The sequence below is a fragment of the Melanostigma gelatinosum genome (genome assembly GCF_949748355.1).
Source record: "Melanostigma gelatinosum genome assembly, chromosome: 7".
Classification (NCBI taxonomy): domain Eukaryota; kingdom Metazoa; phylum Chordata; class Actinopteri; order Perciformes; family Zoarcidae; genus Melanostigma; species Melanostigma gelatinosum.
In genome coordinates, this window is record NC_136640.1 from 22,638,854 (window position 1) to 22,653,894 (window position 15,041).

The 15,041-nt window shown below is 40.8% G+C and overlaps 1 protein-coding gene across 1 annotated transcript in view; it reads right to left on the reverse strand.

The window, feature by feature from the left end:
* The window catches only part of dnah2 (dynein, axonemal, heavy chain 2), a gene marked incomplete at both ends in the record, with an annotated part of 53,230 nt that overhangs the window by 15,499 nt on the left and 22,690 nt on the right, over positions 1–15,041 (reverse strand). The window contains 25 exons of the mRNA XM_079272307.1: positions 185–352; positions 522–671; positions 872–1,002; positions 1,220–1,305; positions 1,902–2,090; positions 3,587–3,691; positions 3,916–4,140; positions 4,470–4,665; positions 4,849–4,940; positions 5,244–5,396; positions 6,169–6,327; positions 6,481–6,618; positions 7,210–7,346; positions 8,049–8,166; positions 8,532–8,750; positions 9,226–9,351; positions 9,935–10,087; positions 10,787–10,914; positions 11,077–11,257; positions 11,518–11,707; positions 11,922–12,019; positions 12,421–12,609; positions 12,896–13,006; positions 13,504–13,629; positions 13,719–13,805. Coding sequence (XP_079128433.1) covers positions 185–352; positions 522–671; positions 872–1,002; positions 1,220–1,305; positions 1,902–2,090; positions 3,587–3,691; positions 3,916–4,140; positions 4,470–4,665; positions 4,849–4,940; positions 5,244–5,396; positions 6,169–6,327; positions 6,481–6,618; positions 7,210–7,346; positions 8,049–8,166; positions 8,532–8,750; positions 9,226–9,351; positions 9,935–10,087; positions 10,787–10,914; positions 11,077–11,257; positions 11,518–11,707; positions 11,922–12,019; positions 12,421–12,609; positions 12,896–13,006; positions 13,504–13,629; positions 13,719–13,805 — 3,655 coding nt within the window. The remainder of the gene's footprint in view (positions 1–184; positions 353–521; positions 672–871; positions 1,003–1,219; positions 1,306–1,901; positions 2,091–3,586; positions 3,692–3,915; positions 4,141–4,469; positions 4,666–4,848; positions 4,941–5,243; positions 5,397–6,168; positions 6,328–6,480; positions 6,619–7,209; positions 7,347–8,048; positions 8,167–8,531; positions 8,751–9,225; positions 9,352–9,934; positions 10,088–10,786; positions 10,915–11,076; positions 11,258–11,517; positions 11,708–11,921; positions 12,020–12,420; positions 12,610–12,895; positions 13,007–13,503; positions 13,630–13,718; positions 13,806–15,041) is intronic.

The following is a 15,041-nucleotide window of genomic DNA, read 5'->3' on the forward strand; positions in this document are numbered from 1 at the left end:
CTGACTGAAGATGGGATGAGAGGAAGTAACTGTTTTAAAGAGTATATTTGAGTACATTGTTGTTCTAATATTGTTTAATATCCGTCTTTGGTTTAAGTTTTCCTCAATTTAATTTCCAAGCAATAGGCGATATCGTCATGCTTTCCTTTTCTCAACCATCTGGTAGTAGTGTGTTTGATCTCACCTTCTCTGAACTCCTGTTTCCGGTACTGCTTGGTGACTTCCACCTGGAATACCTGGTATTCACAGATGAAGGCAGCCATCTTAGACAGGCTCTGTCTGCCAGAGGCCCCAACACCAACCAGCAGCATGTTGCCCCTGAGCTGACTGATCACACGTACTACACGGGTTACTGTGGAGGAAAAAGGAAATATCACCAATACATTTTAATTCCATGTTCAGTATTCTTATAACTGCCCTGTTTGTTTGTTTTTTATTCCCAGTACATCTGCCCTGCGTGTCAATTTTAATATGTGTATGAGGGTGTGTGTGGATTTGTGTGTGTTGGGTTTTAGACGCACTGTGTTCGATGGCGTCTTGGAAGAGCACCAGGTTCATGGGCACTACGCCGGGTGTCAAGTTGTAGTCTTCCAGCTGGGTCTCCATGAACTTCTTGAGACCATTCATGTCCAGCAGTTCCTCATACACACTAGACTCACTCAGGAAATCACCTGACACACACACGAACACACACAGATAAAACACACGTTAACACATTCATATCTTCTGGTGTAATCATTAATCTAATAGTTTCATTATGCTTGACCCACCAATCCATTAACCTAATTGTAAGAGAATAATTACAGTCATTGGTGTGAAATTGACATTGCTGGGTGGATGTATCTTTGCGTGCGTGTAGATACAAATGTACCAAATATTGGCGGTTGATTGTTCGGGCAGATGTTGTGGAACTTGAGGTCAAAGAGTAAGTCTAGTTTCTCCCCCAGCAAAGCCACAAAGGCCTCCATGTCACTGTGATCGACCAGCCTGTCTGAAACAACCCTGAAATCAACAACAAAACATAGACAACAAATATTATCCAATACATACCCAACAAAAGCAACTGTATGTTTTGGCCAATGTAAAATGAAGTAGAAAGCCATTCACAGATGGACATGTCCTCCGCCTCAGTTGAGTGACAGCGACACTAATGACACAATGAAGCTGGAACTACAGTAAATATACTCGATGACTATATGACTGTGAGGTCTCTCGTTACCTGAAGCACTCATGGATCCACAGTTTAGCAATGTTGTTTTTGGTATCATGGAAATCTGGGTGAGCTCTTAGCAGACCTTGAAACACCTAGAATGGGTGGAACATTGAAAAAAAATCATGGAGCGCCATTGTGACCTCAGTCACATGACTATACAGGTGAAGTTATGTAAACTCTCAGTAACTTTCAAGAAAGCATACATTACCATAGCCATTGAGAAATGACAAATGGACTGTACTAGTACAGCACTGTTCTAGTCTTCTGACCACTCAAAGCGCTTTAACACGACATGCCATCATTCACACTATTCATACACTGATGACAGGGGCTACCGTGCAAGGTGCCACTTCCCCATCAGGACTCTAACTAATCATTCAGGCCCGCTCATACACAGCAGGTAGGAGAAATTTAGGGTTGAGTGTCTTGTCCAAGGACACATCGACATGGACTAGCGTGCCGATTGAAGGACGACCCTGCTCTACCACTGAGCCACAGTCTCCCCTGATATTGGTTACCTCAATTACCAGTGTGAGGCTTAGTATAGAGTGTGTTCCTAAGTTGAAGTTGAGTTGAAGTCCTCAGGCTCTAGTTGGATTTTCTTGAAAAACACATTTTACGTACTGTGTGTATGTGTGTGCTGGTATACTTGTATCACTTTAACCCATCTCTATGAATTATTGTGTACCTTGGACATATCCCTGAGGTTGAAGAGGTAGTGGGTCTTGGCTGGAGTGGGAAGAAAACGAGCTGTCACGGCATAATACAGTTCTAAGGTGGCCTGAGTCAAAACTTCTCCAATGGGCTTCACTTCCTCCTTAAAGCCCTCCAGCTTTTGGTTGATCATGGTACTGTAGATCTGCCTGATCTGGGACTCCTACATGCAGAGAAAACAGTTCTGTTTAAGTGTGGTACATCTTGTCAACGATACAGCCATGTCAATACGATTTATAGATTTCAAAGTGTTACTGGCCAAGGGAAGAATAGAACAGAATAGGAATCTTATATGAGGTGTGATAAGTCAATTTCATGTTGTCCAATTCACACAAGTGTCAAGGCAAGTGTTAAAGGGGTTAAATATGGTGCCAGTCATTTTCAAAATCAAATGCATTTTGCCCTCATGCATGTGGCAATACAAAAGAGGAGAGGAGTTGAGGGAGGCACAACAAATAACATGAAGAAAAGATGGACTGGGAAAGGTTGAAAGGAGCACAACAACAAAGATGAGAGTTTTTGATAAAAAATTGAAAAAGACTGAAAAGTGACTAGGGCTGCGGTCCAAAAGTCCAAAAATGACCTCCTAACGTCTATTCCTAACCACTTTTCCTTGACCTTTATGAAAAATGTCATGGGGTCAAGGAAAGATGTGAAGGATAATTCATAAGGAGTTCGGAAAAGACAACCGTGGTGTTTAGAGAATCCGACTATACTTTCACTAAGCTGTCATTGTGATGTGATGGCGGATGTCACTGACATAGGTCTGCCATGGCGAAACTACAACGAAGAAGGACTACAAAAAGCTCAACTAATACATGAAATATATTACTCAACAGCATGCAGACTTTATAAAGAGCTTCTCTTGTGAGGCTGCTTCGCTGGTGGTGTGTGAAGGAGAGCAACCGGAGCTCCTTCCTTCCTGCTGTTGTCACACTGAACAATCACCACTGCTTCAGTAGAAACTGATCATTTACTCGTGCAACATCAATGAAACTGTTCAATATCAACATTTCCTTTGTGCAATAATGTAAATTCAACGGTTTGGTTATATTTAGCTTTTTGACAGTTTGATAATCTATCATAGGCCTAGCTTGTTTTGTTTTATTAAAGCGTCTTGTTATTGAGAATTTGTGAAATGACAGTTTGCTTGGTTTACTGTTCATTTTATTTCGTATTCTTTTTGAAAAAACTTATTTGTTACATGTTTGAAGAAAATAAATACATATGAAACATAAGGATTGTCCCTGTCTATTCATAGTCATCAACATTAATCCTATTACTTTATGACTGTGGCATGAGTATAATTATTAAACCTGTGTAAGATAAGCATATTGTTTGTTTTCACGGACGGCCGAATGCTGCGTCACTCTAAATGTTGTTGCCACAAGGAATTGTGGGGCGGAATTATCTACTTTCCTTTTGAAAAGAAAGGTCCAGTGTTTCCTATGCTAAAGGAGCTAATAAAGGAAGCAAAGAAGCACCATATATAATATTAATAATATATAAATCCTGGGAATTATTATTGAATTGCTTATCTAATATATTTTAAAAGCCTTTTAAGTAAAATTCAATTAGTTACTACAATCCTCAGTGGTAAGAGAGGAGATGAGAAGTAAGAAGATAAGAGAGGTCAGCTCAAGAGTCAGCGGGACTTACATGAGGGAAGGTCATGTTGATGAGATTGAATCGACTCTGTAAGCGGCCAGATATGTGAGTCCTCCCTCCACCAGGGGGCCCCATGGACGACAACAAGAACATGTCCTAACAAAGCAGACAAACACAACAGAAAACAGAGTTGTATGGCCTCAGTAACACACACCTGTGAAATAAACATTACTCATGGAGAGCTCTTGACCCATTTTCAAAGGGAGAATGGAAATAAAGAGGCGATTATGGAGGAAGCATAAACAAATGATAAGATATTAATCTCACCATAATCTAAAAACAGACCTCACTCCTGCTCCGTTCAAATTGCCCTTTCTCACCTTCACAAACTTTAAGGTCTGTTTCTGGCGGTCATACCAGAAGCCATAGTCGATCCAGTGGCGCAGCAGTTCCAGGGGTGGCTGGGAGCCAAAGAGGTCATTGGCCGGCATGTTGAGGTCGTCCAGGAACCACAGCAGGCGTTTCCCACCTGCTGGCACAAACAGCCCCTTGGTTCTCTTCTCTATGCGGCTCTCCACAATGTCCTGGATGTTGTTAGTGGTGGTCTGGACAGACACAGAGAGACGAAGAAATTATCCAATGGTACGTTTCATTGGGTACCTTACATCATGAAAAAACCTAAAGCATGTGACAAAAAACATGCAGCAGTGTGTATGTGATTTCAGCTGATCAAAAAAGCTGAAAAAGGCATAGATAAAGATTAATGAGGAAGACTTGATGGATAAGATGCGTGCGCTAGCATGTGCATATGTATTTGTGGCATCTATAGATTACACCCTTTGACAGCATGCGTGTTGCAGTCCAGTGGACATTAAGGACATTCAGATCATAAATCATGGTAGTCATCTCTGTCTTTATTGAGACCTGAACCAACCTGTGAAGACATGTTGACAGTGAGGGCAGCCCACTTGTTATCCAAGCCCTGCAGGACGCTCTGGGCCACCGAGGTTTTACCAGTTCCCACAGGCCCAGTGAGCAGCACTGGGTACTGACCCAACACCAGAGCCATAACCAGGAAGTTGTAGCGAACTGTGTCCACTGTAGGAACCATAATCTTATAGAATGGAGCACTGCAGGGGGGAGGGAGGGATATAGATGCATTGCAGATGTTAGTGGTAGGTTTTACCATATAGTGTTTATTCAAAAGGGAAAATAACTGTTTTGCCAGAGAGTGTAAAGGATAAAACATCCACATCCCCACACATGTATGCTTACAACAGCTGATGTCAGACACATAACAACACTTTACTTACTTGGCATTGAAACGCCAGCCCTTTGGCAGCTTATCTTCAAAAGACGCCCAGGTTTTGTTCTTGGTGTCCACATAGTACTCGTAAACCGTGTCCTATAAGAGTTGACATGAAAAGATCAGAGCATGTTGGTGCCTGCTCAGATAGATTCATTCATAGATTCATTAGTAATATGCCTGTGGTGCATTTAAGATGCTTACATTAATCAAACCAAGGCTTGCAATTTTAAAACCATCTACACATCATATTGATAAAGTGTTGATGATTAGTGTAATGATTACATCTAGCCACAGCAGTTGCAACCTGCATTACACTTAACACTGGTCTAAGCAAGCAGACTAGTGAAAAGAGAGTGCTGTTTGACATAAGAGTGTCAACAAATGTGCTCTAAAGAGGACCTTGAAGGGGAAGGTGCCTTCCATCCCCCTTATGAAGTTGTCCACCCTCTTGCGTCCATCCTCATCAACAGTGGCACAGATGGACCAGATAAGGCTGAAGACGAACCAGAGTTCCACCATCTTACCCAAGTTTTTTGTGTCCAAAGTATTCACCTGGAGAAAGGGAGAAAATTAGATAATGTCAGAGATGTGGATTTACTTTTTAATACCTTTAAAATGTATTGCTGAATTTCAGTCACAAGTCTGAAGTCAGTTACAACACATGAAGCTCAAGCGTAAGTTCAGTCAGGAAGACGATACTCTTGCATGCCTAAGCCCATAGTTTATTTACCATACATCTGCCAATCACTCCTCACGCACGCACACTCATCATTTCCTTGCTGTAAATTGTTCGGGGCTGTTGATCATGATATCAGCTGTCTAGATCAGCTGCTCTCTTCTATCCAATAGCACAACGACACAATTACATCGTTGGCCTATCATCCTGCTGCTGTCTCTCTTAAATATGATCGTTTCTCTACCTTCAGTACGTTCATGATGCTGTTACGCAACCCTCCACCTCCCCATCTCCGCCCAATCTTCGCAGAATCATCAGCTTCATCAAACTCATCATTCTATCAGCATCATCAGCCACCACCACCACCAGTGTCTGGACTCCACAGGGGGAACGTATCTTGCTGCTGCTCAGGGCAGATGCTCCTCAATTACAAATCTCCCTATAGAGTCAAAGCGCCAAAGACTCTGAAGGCTTTATCATCACATATCATTTGTTCACAATAAACAATTATCTTTTCTTTATCTGACTTGTCTCTCCTGATTGAAATACCATTAAGGATCAACATTTAAGGTGTGCTGGAAAATGGTTGCCATTGAGAGGGATTACAATGAGCAGTGGAGGTTACAGATTGTACTCTATCTGTCTTACCCCATTGCTGGATGTAGCCAGGGAGTCGTAGAGGCGGCAGAGAGACGTGACTCCATTTAGTTCAGTGATGGGAGTCAGCTCCGTACAGTTTCTCTTCTTAAAGTTCAGTGTGCTCTCTATGTATTTCTCAAACAAACGCTTTAAATGATTCACTTCAGCCTGTGGAGAAATGGAGAGATGGAACAGAGATTGTACCAGAAAATAAGGGAATAAAACGGGTGTCATTCACGAAGGTTTTCTTGTGTTCCTCTAGAAAATGTGCTCATAAAGAAAGAATATGACTATGAGTTATTATGAGTGAATGGATTGTACCTCGGGTCGCTTGTCCAGCCAGGACTGAACTGATGGCTTCCATCCCAGATCAGTGTAGTCGTTGTAGACCATACCGCAGCGAGAAACTGTAGCTGGAGAGGCCATTGCCAGGTTCTCCACTTCAAACAGCAAAGACACCTGTGACAAAACAAATAGTGATAGTTTTACTCTACATGGTTGACTATGATACAAAAATACATGGTAATTAATTAGATTCTGATTTCTAATCAGTTTCATTTTTTAATCTCGGACCATAAACAAAATAAGATTTATTCTCCAAAAACCGGGAAATGTGTTTGCACAGAGTGCATTATGTGTGCTTCCAGAACAAAGATACGTTTACATACAAAACAAACATCAAAACAACAAAATGCATACAGCAGTGTGTTCATGTCATTTATTACACCAGACTACTGCTATTGTAAAAGTAAAATGTCCATGTTACTATGCTCTCTACTCAACAGCCCGAATGCTGACATCATTGTCAAAGAAACAGACAAGTTTGTGTCCTTTGGAGAACTGCACTACTTTCCATTTAGAAATTGGTGAAAGTTCCCCGTAGAATTTCTAATAGAAGACATCTTAAATTGTAACCTTAAGAAACAGTGTGCTGATTTAAATTCAGCTGTTTCAGCCTCAGGGTCCCGGTATTTTGTGCTTTTCCTGCTATGAAAAGTAAAAATGTCGTGAAAAATGCCCACACGTCTGGTTTCTTGGTGCTGTTCTCACCTGTTCGGGCATGGAGATCCTCTCTCCATTGATGAGCGTGAGCACCTTGTTGTCATCCATAACAGAGTTCATACTCTCTATCCACAGTGTGTCAACAGGCCCGTCAAACACAATCCACTTCTCATCTGGCTTCTCGTCTGATATATTGGTAGAATAATGTTCACTCTGTTACTTGTATTTTTTTCACAATTTTAAGACGGCAGGATTAACATGTCTATGTAATATTCACCCGTTTACCTTTTGATTTAAACAATTTGATTTAAAAATACTTTCACTTTAGGTTTTTGGTTTAGAAAACCAGTAAAATATTGACCACAAAAATATATGCAAAAAGAGTTACAATGTACAACGGTGTGTGTTGCATGGCAAAGTAAAACAATTTAGGAACTACAGTGCTGTGTGCTAGATCAAAACTTTTTTTCCCCCTGTAGTTTTAATGGACTTTCTGGTTGTTAAGAATTTTAAAGATGGTTACAATGATTGCAAAGAGTGGGTCTAGTGCCCATATCTGTTTGTAATTCAGTAAATCTTAGGTAAGACAGATCAAAAAGGACATTAACAGCAACATAAAGCTTTCCTGTGCTCCATGAGGATGAGTATGCGTGGTGAAACAAAGAAAATGTGCTTATGATGACAATATCAAATGAACTGTCTGAATGAGCTGTAGTCTCAGTCTCGTAGCTACATTTCAAGATGGCAAAGATGCTCCTTTCACACTTTTCACTGTTTACTAATACTACTTTTTCAAAATGAAACCTGCATGAATACTCTATTAGTAATGGGATGGGATGCAGCGAGATGAAGAATAATAAGTCCCGAGTGTGTGTACACTTAGTCACCTGCGCAGGCTGATCTCATGAGGGAAGGAAGCACTCCGTCAGACCACTCATTGGTGGAGAGGTCATTTTCACCATACAGCTCTCCCAGACTCATTGCTTTGGGGTTCAGAGGATAATCCTGTTGTACCACAGGGACCAAGGCGTGGAAGAGAAAATGATTGCATCAATAGATGCATTATAATGACAGATCATAATTACAAAAGTCTTTTTGTCAGCTACAAAGCTTAAAATTATGAGAACACATTAAAACAATTGCTTTTTCTGGAGCACATGCATTGTGTGATCATTTGCAGCCCCTGATCTGATTAGAGCAAGGAGTTTACAAACGCATGAATTGATTTTAGTAACTGAAAAATAGGAATAAAGAATTGTAAATAAGAGGGAAGAAAACGGGAAGAGAAGATAAACTAGTGCCCCTTTTTCCTTTTGTTTAAAGGAACAGTATTAGCCAATAAATTAGTTTTCGTTTCCTTCCACACCCACCTGGACCAGGTTGAAGCCAAGCTCTCCTTTGTGGTGCAGGGAACTGAGGACAATCTGCAGAGTCCTCCAGGTAACACTCTTAGCACTGCCTGTCTTGCCCACCAGCATGGAGGAGTGTCGAGAATTTTTGGTCTCATAAAGTTGGATGACTTTGGTCACGGCAAAAGGAGTCACCTGCAAACCGCTCCGACGAAGCTCCACCTCTATAGCCTCCTTCAACTGCAATAAAGTGACAGAAAAAGATCAATGCTGATCAGTGAGTCAGTGATGGTGATACCCTGAGTGACATTGTCAAGATACAAACACTTGTTATGTATTTGACCAGGACGTACTCGGGTCAAGTGGAATTAAGTCAGTCTATTTTGGGTTGTACATGTGGCTGTGCTCATACAGCAGTTTAACTGCACTGTCAGACTATAAGATAAGAAAATAATGTAGCATCAAATCTACTAATGAGATCATCGTGGTACAGGGAACTGTGCACTATCTTTGGTTTTCTTTTGCACACACAAACATGTGATGTATGATTTATATATCTAAATAATTAAATATTAAATAGTTGAACAGTTGAATAGAAGATAAGAAATCAAAACTGTTTAGGTATTTGTTTATCAAAGAAGAAGGGACACTGTCATACAGCAAACAAAACAAAACACTCGCTCTCTGCAGATACTGATTTCTACCGCTGACTTACCTTGCCATAGTCAATAATGGGTATTTCCACACCAGGAAACAGGTCATGAGTGATCCCATTGAACAGTGGCACGTCAGCAGAGGACATCCTAGCGATGTTCATGTCCTTCATAGCCATTAGCAGGATCTGAGAACAGAGATACAAAGGCAGATCCACTAACAACTACATTCCCTATATAGTAAAGTTTAGTTTATTCGAAAGGGAAGGACAGTCGTTAGTTCGTTTAGTTACATTTATAGGAGCTGGTTTCCTGTCATTTGACATCGTAGTTGGACAGGATGCCAAAAGGAGAGATGACAGCACAGCTTGGGTTCACATTTAAGCTCATGCATGTCATCATAGCAACTGCTTGCTATTCCCATGCAAGTTACAGTATAAGTATGAATTAAATTCCCTCTTTGTGTTTCCACAGACAGCATTTCCTCGTTGATCTGCAGTGTTCAGTCAATTTTACGTGGTGCCTCAAGGTCTTTTTAGTAAAAAGATAGTGTAAAGATAAATCAAAATGATGGAGGACTGTCTTTAGACACGTGAATTAGGACTATAGATACTGTTACCTCTCTCTTACACTGGAAGTGCATTCGGAAGGGATCTGTTAATCACCAGTATGAACAACAGGATTGATTATAGTGAGCATAACCTGTTCATAGTAGATTGGTTTGTTGTACATGAGAGAGAGAGAGAGAGAGCGAGAGAGAAAGAGACTTACTTGTTCATTGGGAACGTCGGGGCAAGAGCGCCGCTTCGTCCCAGCATAGCGGAGCATGGAGGTGAGACTACGCAGGCCAAAATCATAGTGGTCCAATTTAGACAGCTGCTGCACTGCCAGGGAGTACAGGGTGAACACTTTCTTTGCCAGGTTCTATGAGGGGAAAGAACAGAGACAGAGGTAGAGAGTCTTTATGCTACGAGTTACAGAGACAGAAAAGGAAGAAACAAAAGAAGACAGCGGTAGAAAGGTGAATCAGTACAAACATGAGATGAGTCAGAGAGACTTAGCAGTAAATCAATCCATCACTTCCCATTTGCTGCTTGAGTGGACATCAAAGACATGCCTCAAAGCTTCGTTTTCAACGATACAGTCAGCTTGCATTGCAGCAAGAGAGAGCATCTGTGGTAAGACTCTTACACAAATATACCTGTACACACACACACACACACACACACGATGCACTCACACCATGACTGAACCCTATTCCGACACTGATCCCAGACCAGCGCTCACTGGTTAAAGGAGGTTGAAATCAGTGGAGAAACAGAGAGATCAACATCCACCTCTGATCTATGTTCAGCTGAGGCTCCAATCGTAGTCTCACCTCCAGGCTCCAATCGCTCACATTTCCCAACAATATTACATTACATGGCATTTACAGTGCAATAACCAGAGTTGTCTGTTAAAAACCTTGATGAATAAATGATATACACACTGTAAGACTGTAATCTAATATAATGAAAATCCAAACTGAATTTGTCATAATGAAAAGTCAAGCAGTGCATTTCTAATTGAATTGAATCCTTCACGTAAAAGATTATAGTATAACAAATCCTTGAGTCGCAGTACCCTGCAATCGTTGAAGCCCTCTCCAAACAGTATGATCTCAGCGATTAGGGTAGAGTCTGGCACCACCATGGAGATAGGTCTGAACATGGACTTGAGGTTGTCTGGAAGCTCAGTACGACCGGCGTAACCTAGGGCAAAAAAAAGCAAATGGAGAGAAAAAAGACCTTTATGCATTTATTTTCATGACAAAAAACCATACCAAAACATCCTCTGAAAATATCCCAGACTACTTCCGCAACATAGTTTGCATAACATGCAGTGTGTGCATTTGCACATTTGTGTTGACCTACCGGGATTCATGGTGATAAAGATGCCACACGACGGGACCAGACATATCTGCTGTCCGTCAAAATGGAACTTGGATTGTCCAGCTGAGAGGGCGGACAGGATGGAGAGGATTTGCTGGGCCACCACCGACAACACCTCGATGTTGATTCTGTTGAACTCATCGAAGCACCCCCATGCTCCTGTCTGTCCAGGGTGGACGCAATAAAATACGTACAAATCAAAAAACTAAAAATCCAAACACACAAGTTTTGCAAGGATTATTTCTTTCCCGAGCTGAAACGAATACACCAGTGGTGGAATGTAACTAAGTACATTTCCTCAACTACTGTACTTAAGTACGTGTAGTTAAGTATTTTATGCTACTTTATACTTGTACTTCAATACATGTTGGAAGCCAATGTTGTCACCATCATCATCATCATTTCCCCTTTGGCGTTTCTTACCTGTGCCAGGCCAGAGTACATGCGTCCCATAGATTTGTAGTCTAACCCTTCGGAGCAGTTGATCACGATGACGTACATGCCAAGAGCTTTGCCCAAGTCCTTCACTGTCTCTGTCTTCCCAGTACCAGCCGGGCCTTTAGGAGAGCCCCCCCGATGGAGATGGAGTGCTGTGGTCAGAGTCATGTAACATCTGGACAGAGTCAAGCATTTACAGACATCAAAATACTGACATCAGTGCAAATCTATTCAGTCTTCAGTCTCCAGAATGGGGGATATTAAAAATAATAGAAATAAAAGTAAAATACTTTGATTAACTTCTAATGAATTACCGGTACTTAACTGACTCGTAACCGATTGATTGATGTGTTGATGCATTTGTGGTGGAATTGCACTGATTGACTGACCTGTCAGTAAGTGGAGTGATGACGAGCCGTCCAGAGTTGCCCAGGTACTCGTAGCCATACTTGAATTGTGTGTTAGTCTGTCGGATTATGCAGTCATCCTATTTGGAGAACGAACAAACCAGAAAATGGATAAGTTTGTGGATGTTTTCTTTGTCTCCCTCCAACTCATCTCAGCTCAGCAAAACTGATCTCTTGCTGCCATAAGGTGGAGTGGGAGAAATGCTGATGATTTAGAAACAAATATGAAACAAAGTGAGGGTTTTTAAAGTGTTCCTTTAAATGCCACAAACTATGGAATCATTAACAGCGAAATCTATAATGATTTTTACCACAGTTTTCCTTTTAGCTTTTAAATTCAAGAGTGAAATTCATTTTTACAGCCATTAAAAAATGTTGCTGAAATTATGGCTTGATAAAAGTTCCCTGTTGTGCCCTTCTTTTTCCCCATCCTGTCTCCTATCTGTTGTTCTTCTTACTTGCATCACTCATCATAGCATACCTTCTCCCAGTATAGTCGCAGATGGCAGAGCCATTCGAAGGCATTGACGTCCTTGCATTCTGATCGGACCAGCTTATCAATGACATCCCGAGCATGAACCTCCCCCGTCACCAGTGATACAATCTTCAGACGTATCTCTTTGGACAAGTTGCCACGAATGATCTCTGAATAGCATTGAAGCTTGGAGACCTGAGAGATAAAGACAGACACAGCAAAGAGTTTATTGGAAGCCTTTGAAATCTTAACATCATTATGTTGGCTTCAAATGGCACCGAAAAGGCTGATACGCTGAATTTAACATAACAAGGCTAAAAAAATCGAAGGCTGCTCAAAATATTGAAAATGATTTAAAAATAACACAAAACGCAGAGCTTTCAGCTTGCTGTATGGAAACACACAGGTGAGTTAGCAAATGATCACAGTGAGTTCACTCAAAAATATCTAGTTAAGTTTAGTTAAGCAACAAAAGCTCAACCTGTTTCCTCCGTAGGGACTTAAGAGAGCACTTTTCAGCTCCCTCCTTGCTGATAATGAGCGATTTAGTGACATCAGTGGTCCACTGGATCTGACTGGCGGTGATCAGCATCTAAAATAGGAAGAATACACACTGAACTTTGTTTTAACCTTTAGCTTTGTTCATATTCTTCACTTTAACATGATGACATGGACTGAGTAAATAACCATGGGAATAGAGAGGGGTTCATCATAGTGTTCATTTCGTCACATATTTTCTTTTTTCATTTAGTCTTAGTCCTAGTCCAGGGGTCAAATGCCATTGTTAGTTTTTATCATATTTAGTCGACCTTACCCTGTTTTTTTAGTCGTTTTAGTTGAAAAGTATTGTTCGTCAGAGAAAAACATTTCATTCGAATTAATTGATTTTGACCGATATTGAACATTTCAGTCAATCTAGTCTTGCAAAAATATCCCCTTGTTTCTCCCTGTGACATTAACACTGGTTCAGCAGGAATTGGGAAATGTGCAAAAAGACTGCATCACTGTCAGTCAGTCTGAATGTCAGATGGGTGAAGATGCAGAAACCACAACGATTTTAAAATGTGAAACGACAAAACACAAATGTACCTGTCCCGGCCACTCTTTGACCCATTTGTCGAATTTGTCTGTCAACGTCGTCAGAGCTGCCAGGCAGTTGGCCAGAGATTTCCTCAGTGTGTCACGCATGGTCTTCTCAACTTTACACAGCCAAACCTACATGCACACAAAACAAAATGGTGCTCACATTCTCCACCTCTCTGAATATTGTACATTGATCATGATCATAATCATTGCTGCTATACCTCCACGGTTCTGTCCAGTGTCACCACGTCGCTGAAGTCAACCCTCTCCCCATCAGCAGAGAACATCCCAGTGGCTGTTTTAGTGCACTAGAAAAGACATACACATCTCATTGATTCTGTATAATATGAAAACAGTGTTTTGTGGTTCAAGTTTCGAGGCCACTTCATCCTAGAAAGTTGACTTGCTGAAAGGGGCAATACATGTAGCGAAATGTAACCTTATCAATGTGGCCTTTACAGGCTTTTGCAGATACATTTTACCATCTAACATTTTGGAAACCTAAGAAACATTAGTCAGCACAAGGTTCAGTTTAAAAAGGTGTTTCTGCAGCACATGATGTGGTTTAATATCATCAAGCACAACTTATTGACTCTTGTTTGATGACACTGACTGGTGATGTGACCAATGAATCTGCATTGAAAACAGTGGAATCATCTTATCTTAGCAATGTGTCTACTTGGGCTGTCTGGATCATGTTGTTTTGCCCCAAATCATGTTCAAATCCTGATCTGATATTTCCACACTTTTCTACAGTTTTAGGACTTTTCCAGGATATTTTGCTGGACAGATGGAAACATACCCGAATATTTCTATGTGGAAGTCTGATTTAAAAGATGTGCAGTCTACGGCTAAAACCTATCTATGAAATCATCTCTTACGTTCTTAGAAACTATGACAAATGAATCAGAAAATAAAATAAATAATAAAAGCTAGCACAGTTCCCATCCAGCAGTGACTAATATTTACATTTGAAGTACAATGTAACTTGTATTTTTCGCGTTATGGCCAGTTAAGTTGTGATGTCATCCAACCTGCATGTGCTACCATGTGACATGACTCCGAAGTGTGCTCAAACATCATATAAACTACCATTTGAACGTTAATATGATCGTGAACATAACTTAACCTAACTGTTATCTGCTTTGGGGAGATCTGATAGATAACGTTGCAGTTCATTCTCAGCTAAAAGGAAAATAGTAGAACATTTGACTGTTTCTCTCCATTTGTTTTCCATTACTGGAGAATTGGTCAACTGTTTTCCAGGCTGCGTGGGAACCCTGTTGAAAGTACTTTTAATTCATAATCATAATTTTGCAAAGGCATACTTAGCCTACAATAAGACCACATTGACATTATTAAAGCATTTCAAATATGCTTGACAACTGTTTAATTTCCCGGAACTAAATATGTATAGCCTGCATGATAAATGTCCTATATGTTGTGCAATGTATGATGTTCTTGACTAATTGGCCTGAAATGACTCACAGTGGTAGTAGTGCCGCGCTGGCCACTGAGTGCATCTGGGCCTGAGATTGATTTCC